The following is a 6,959-nucleotide window of genomic DNA, read 5'->3' as shown; positions in this document are numbered from 1 at the left end:
TGCCTGTTAACTTCATTTAATACATCATTATTGTCATCATGTTAAGACAAGTTCACCGCAGAAACTACATAAATCAATAGTTTACACGAGTTTGAATCCGGGACAACTCCCCCCTGAACACACACTGTGGTTTGTTGTTGACTGCAGGGTGAATAAAGTGGTACAACAGCACCACCTGGTGTCTGCTACAGGTACTGCAGCATGTCCCACAACAGCAGAGGTCCCTTAACCCAGAGGTTCCCAAACTTTCCCCTTAAACCCTTTGACACCTGAGCAAATGGCTTGATTTTATTTTCGTGCAAAAACATGGAAAGAAGGCAACGAGAAATGAATTAAATGTCCCCAAAACTAGCAAGATATTTAAAGTTTTAAGAAGTAGCTTTATTAACTAAGAAATTACCCAAAAATGAGCCAAAAAAGAAAAGTTAAAAAAAAACAAGACAATTACCTAAAATAAGGAAAAAAAGAAAAGTAAAAAAAAAACAAGAAAAATTACCTAAAATAAGAAACAAAAAACAAAACAAAAAAACAAGAAAAATTACCTAAAAATTAAACAAAAACAAATAAATAAATAGAAAACAAAAACAAACAAGAAAATTACCTGAATTATATTGAATGAAATTACCTATTCTTTATATAAAACAATGTCGACCCAGGTTTAAAAAGGTTAAGGGGCCCCTTTTCTATCAGAGTAAACTCATGACCCCTGACTAAAAGACATATTTTACAGATATTTCATATTATATTCATTGCATACAAATAACCGTACAGAGCAACTGATAAACTCATGTGCAATATCTGTATCTACATACACTACCTGTGAATATCTACACTTGATTCGTGCAATAATGCAAATTCTGTCTATTTATTATTATATATTGCTGTTATTTTTTACTGTTTACAATCACTCAAGTGCAATATCAGTATTGTTAAACTGTGCAACATCTATACTTCACTTTCCAATAATGTAAAATCAAGCATTCAGTCTGTCTCTTTATTTTATTCTGCTTCTTTTTGATGCTTCCTTATTATATTGCTCTTTGTTTTTGTACACTTCACTTATTTTAGGTACTTATATATTGCTTTGTATTTTTTTTCTACTTCATGTTTGCAGTCTGTCTCTTTGCTGCTGTAATGTTGCTAATTCCCCCGCTGTGGGACGAATAGAGGGAATAAAGAAAATTTGCCATTTCGATGAATTCCGATCAAATTGTTTCCTGTGAATTTTGTGTCAGAGATGAGTTTTCCTAATATATATATACACCAATCAGCCAAAACATTAAACCACTGACAGGTGAAGTCAATAACTGATTATTTTGTTCCAATGCATTGTTCTGCTGGGAAACCTTTGGTTCTGGCATTCATGTGGATACCACCTGACATGTTCCACCCACTCAAACACCGTTGCAGACCAAGTACCCCCCCCCCCCCCCCCAATTGGTAAACCCCAAATGTGATGTCCTCATATGAGGACACAGGGTCTCAGGAGGTGTCTTTAGTTCTAGTCTCTCTCAACTTGGTCAAATTTGTTAACAAAATAAGGACAAGGAGGCACTGCTGCAAATGTATATTGAGACTGGGATGTCTACATGACTGTGAGCCAGCTGCCTTCACAAAGTGCTGTGCTTGTTTTGTTATACCTGTTTTTAACTTCTTAAATCTTGCCGCTGAAAAATACCCCACAAAATAAACGAAAAAAATAAAATGAATACTGAAACTAATAAAAACTAAAACAGTTTTAAACAATAAAAAGTAAACTGAAGGAAGCAAACCCACTCTGTACGCTAACTGAAAGTAACCTAAACTGTTTAAATTAAAAACTAATGAACAAACAAAACTATAATAACTCTGCGATATGTTGAATCTGCAAGACATTTTTCACAGCAGATATTCTGGCTTGTGATAACAAGAAAATTTCAGGTGTAATTAATGACATTAAAACAGCTGCATTCCTTTAAGGTGAGCTAGTCTCATTTACTGGTATTGTGCAAGTTCTCTGACATGGTTTATTGAGACATTTAATGGCACTCAGCCATCTTCAACAAAAATTGTGTCACCTGTATTTTTCCTGCTGTGACAGGGCAAGACAGGGCAAGTTTATTTATACAGCACATTTCAGCAACAAGGCGAGTCAAAGTGCTCTGAAGTAAAACATCAAAAACATCCAGACAATGTGCAAAAGGATCAGAATAAGATTCTGGTTTATTGTCAAGTAGCTTTTCACACACAAGAAATTTGCTGTGGTGCTTTGGTGCACAACATAAACATGTTAGAGATAACAAAAATACAAATGAAAGCAAGTGTTGCAAAACTAAAACAAAAATGTAAATACATAAAGTACATACATGAAGTTATGATAAAAATATATATATAAAAAAACATTAAATAGGATTGTACAACATATCTGAGTTGAAATGAAGGCAAATTGTCCCAGGAATGTGCAGAGGTTCAGTACAGGTATATGCAGAAAAAATACAGCATAAAAGGACATTTAAATACAATTAAAAACAGTAATTAAACAGCCAATAGCAAATAAATAAAACAAGCTAAAAGGTATTAACATGCAAGCATGGATGGATTACTGAACGGGCCTACCAGGCACTGACACATCTGGAAAATGTCACTCACATTGGCAACAAGGAAGAGACTCAAAAGACAAAGAGATGCAAAAGACCACAAAGATGCAAAAAGACCACTAGGAGACACAAAAAGTCCATAAATAGATGTGAAAAGACCACAGAAACAAAAAAGACCAGAGACACAAAAAGACCACAAACAGANATGTAAAAAGACCACAGAGATGCAAAAAGACCTCAAAGAGACAAAGGAGACCACAAAGAGATGCAAAGGTACTGCAAAGAGACACACACACAAAAAAACACAAAACAGGCAAATCAACCACAAGGAGACACAAAACCACAAAAGACACAGATTTACACCATTAAGATGCATAACGACTAAAGAAAGATGCCAAACAACAACAAAAAAGAGGAAGCAACACCACAAAGTCTGAGTGTCCTGCTCCTGTGTGGGAGAGGTGGTGGGGCCTTTTGCATATCTTTATCTAAATCTACTTTTAAGGCTTTTAGTATTTCAATGTACTTCCAGGGCGTAGGTTTGTGTCTGTGGAGCACGTTGGTCAGCTCATGTTGTTTTAAGCACGCTATAGAAACANTGGGAGAGGTGGTGGGGCCTTTTGCATATCTTTATCTAAATCTACTTTTAAGGCTTTTAGTATTTCAATGTATATTGTTCTTCCAGGGCGTAGGTTTGTGTCTGTGGAGCACGTTGGTCAGCTCATGTTGTTTTAAACATGCTATAGAAACAAATTTGACCTGACTCGATTTCTCACGGCCAATTAGTCATCATGGGCGAGAGGGCCCACATCAACCAGGAGCAGCTTATTACAGTGAGTGAAAGCCACAGGCAGCCTATTGAACAGAGTTCAAGGGTCAGAGCCACAGTGCTCCGTGTCCTCATGGCCATGAAATGATGATAAGGAAAGTTTACATGAGGGCACAACAGACAGGATAATTATATTACAGATAAAGTACATATATAATATAATAATGATATAAATACATATTATGGAGTTAGTGTTTCTGTTGGTCTGCACTGAGGGGGATTTGTATTCAGATTTTTTTTTTGATTTTTTAGGTAATCCAGGACCTCTGTTGACCTCTATCTGTGACCAGCAGGAACTGCAACAACACTGACTTCTCACAGTTTCCTTCAGGTTTCTGGTGCAGTGACTTTAATTCAGTGTGACGTGAAACACAAGTGGAATCTCCAGTAAGAGGGAATTTCTGTTGCCGAACTGGTCGCCATTATGACAAGCACATTCTCCCTATCTGTGTCACTGTGGAAATGCTCTTCTAAAGCTATGTTTCTGAGACTATGGAGAAAAATATCATCTTTCTCTGGTGGGGTTTGGTATTGCCAGTACTTCCAGTCCTCGCTGCAGACCGACTGACACCACACACCTGACTGTGTGCATGTGTGCAGCCAAGCAAACGTGCATTTTTGTCGAGACATCAGTGGCGTCAGCTGAGCATTTTGTTCTCCGGAGGAGGAGGAGTTTAGCAGGCCAGGGATTTTATCTGTGCATTTTTGTTTGCGTGTTTGTTTGGGGTTGTGTTTGTCTGTGTGTGTTTATGCCTGGGAAACATTTCTCTCACATCAGAGCTTTGATCTATCGCCTCCTACAGTCATTTCCCACAAGCCATGTAGTGTTCATATGAGAGCGCACAATAAGCTGCACTGTTGTTTCTGTCGCAGTCACATGCAGCAAAGAGCCTGACTGTGACACCAGCCGTCACAAACACATGAATATAATCCATTCTAAAAACAACGTCACGCATTATTATCATTAACTAGATACATGTATCATCATTGATAAATCTCACTCTCCATGGAGCTGATTTTATTCTCCTTGTATAATTTTATTACATGGATAATAAATGAATTAACTTGAAGGAGGTGACTGTGAACTTCCTTTAGTTTCCTCTGTGAGACTGCCTTATAAATACATTAATAATCATGTGTTTATGACTGTGAAGAGTTTACTAACAAGTTTACACGACGGAAATATTTAGGACAGCAGTGTTTAATCACACAGATATAACAAGAGGCCACATAGGCAGCTTATAGATAGATAGATAGATAGATAGATAGATAGATAGATAGATAGATAAGGTAGTGTATGTGAAGAGAATTAGAGTAAGAGAAAATGAAAAGGCAGGTATTTTGTTTGTTTTTATTATTGTTTATTTGATAAATTGTAATTAGATCTTACTCTGATTTGTAATAAATAATAATAATTATAATAATAATAAGAATTTTTATTATTATTATAACCACTTTTGAGGGGTGGGGGGGTGGCTTGCCTTAGTAAATAAAAATAAATACAGTACAAAAAAAGAAAGACGGAAATAAAGAAAATAACAGAGGACAAATTCGCAAATTTTAAATATTGTATATTTAAATATTTTATTATTATTATTATTATTGTTTGTTAGCTAATTGTCTAATTAATTTAGTGATAAATAATAATATTTGTCTAGGGCACCAAATGTGCTAGCTGTGGCAATGCACCCTGTTTATGAGAGACAAAAAGCAGTCCGAGGCGCAGTCCAAAAAAATGTGCAAATTGTGAATATTATAGTTTTGTATTGTTTGTTTTTCCTAATTATTGTTTGTGAGCTTATTCCTTATTAGCTCTTGTTCTGGTTTGTAAAAACAAAAACAATAAAAAGAAAAAAATTATTAAAATTGATTAAAGTTGAAAGTATTTAAGTTGTTTTCTAATTTGTTCGTGTTTTGGTTTGTAAAAAAAGTGCAGGGCACTTAATGTGGCAGGTCCGGCACTGCACCCAGTTTGTGAGAAGCTTATCTTTGTTTGTACATAATAATTGAGAGGACACAGGATGCATAAAAAAGGTCATCAGGAAGTTAATCTTACATAAAAAATGCATGCTATAATATCCTGTCTACGCCTAATTTCATCCCCCGTGGCCGGCTGCTGACACTGGCCATCTCTGCCTCTGCCCCTGCTGCCCATTGGCACAGCAGCCGGAGCAGGAGGACCACAAAGGGGAGGGCCGTACGTCAGGCCCCCTCTCCTCCCTGCAGCAGAAGATGTGTGCTCCTCTTGAGTGGGAACTGTTTGTGAAAGACTCCAGAGCCTGAGCGGTCAACTCTAATTATCAGGTGTTGTGAGCAGCTTCTGTCCCGAGTGGACGTGCGCAGGCCTCTCCATCTGAAGTGCAGCCAGAGAAGACTTGTGACTCTGTCAAGCGTGGAGGCCAGAGAGAGAGATGGACACGTGCGCCTGCGCTTTGGAGCTGCTGGGGATGCTGGTCTATGTCGGAGCGTGGCTGTGCGCTTTAGCCACCACTCTCTTACCGCAGTGGCTGACCATGTCCACTGCTCTGCTGCCGGTGGAGAGCTACGAGCTGGGCCTGTGGGAGACGTGTGTGGTGCAGGATGTCGGGGGGATGGAGTGCAGAGCTTATGACAGCCTGCTGGGCCTCTCCAGTGACCTCAAGCTGGCCCGCATGCTCATGTGTGCTTCCCTTGCTGTGGGCATGCTGGGAATGCTGGTGGCTATACCTGGACTTTACCTGGTCAACAGCTGTAAAGAACACGGAGGCTGCAGACGTAAGAGAACTTTAACCATCCTAGGAGGGGTGCTGGGGATGATCTCTGGAGTGCTGTGTCTGATCCCCGTGTCCTACATGGCTCATTTAGCCGTGATACATTTCTTTGATGATACAGTACCTGATGTGGTGCCACGCTGGGAGTTTGGCGATGCCTTGTTCTGCGGCTGGGCCGGAGGATTTCTTCTCATAGTGGCCGGGCTCCTCCTGGTCACCTCTTGCTCGTGCTCACAGGTGGAGCCTCAGCCTGTAATGCAGAGGAGATACCAGGTCATGAGTACAGGTGCTCCCCTCGGGAAGCGCTCAGAGTATGTTTAAGGGACAAATCATGAAAGAATTGCCTGCGTAGAGACTGACAGCACGACACAATCACCTGTAGAGCTGCACTTCAAACTGCTTTGAAATAATGATGTGAAGATCTGGTTTTATATCAAAGACAACATCCTGTGTACGGGTTGCTTTAGTCCTAGAGTTAATCCAATTGTAGAAAACATTGAATCCTCAGTGAATCTGCAGCTATTTTAATGACTCACCTGCACAATCAAACATTGCATTTTAAAGGTCCAGTGTGTCGGATTTTGGGGGATATTTTGGCAGAAATGGAACATCATATAACAAGTATGTTTTCTTTAGTGTATATTCATATGAAAATAAAATCATTGTTGATGATTTAATGAGCTGTTTATATCTACAGAGGGAGCAGGATCTCCTCCAGGTGGTGTTTCTCAAAGTCAAGGATCCTTCCTTGGTAGGATGAGTCCTTATAAGGAAGGATCCTACAGAGGCAAGGCAGGAGTCCTC

At 39.0% G+C, this 6,959-nt stretch overlaps 1 protein-coding gene across 1 annotated transcript; it reads left to right on the top strand.

The window, feature by feature from the left end:
• The first annotated feature begins 5,074 nt into the window (after positions 1-5,074).
• LOC126396827 (putative claudin-24) lies at positions 5,075-6,608 on the top strand. Its single transcript, XM_050055158.1, has one exon. The coding sequence runs from the start codon at positions 5,817-5,819 to the stop codon at positions 6,474-6,476; it is 660 nt and encodes a 219-aa protein (XP_049911115.1). The 5' UTR covers positions 5,075-5,816; the 3' UTR covers positions 6,477-6,608.
• Positions 6,609-6,959: the final 351 nt, after the last annotated feature.

Source organism: Epinephelus moara, chromosome 10 (genome assembly GCF_006386435.1).
Source record: "Epinephelus moara isolate mb chromosome 10, YSFRI_EMoa_1.0, whole genome shotgun sequence".
NCBI lineage: Eukaryota > Metazoa > Chordata > Actinopteri > Perciformes > Serranidae > Epinephelus > Epinephelus moara.
The sequence above is the reverse complement of the archived record's forward strand: the minus strand, read 5'-3'. Positions and strand labels throughout refer to the sequence as shown.

Bases quoted from the DNA above. Each gene is read 5' to 3' on its own strand.
- LOC126396827 (XM_050055158.1), top strand. From the start codon at position 5,817: ATGGACACGTGCGCCTGCGCTTTGGAGCTGCTGGGGATGCTGGTCTAT.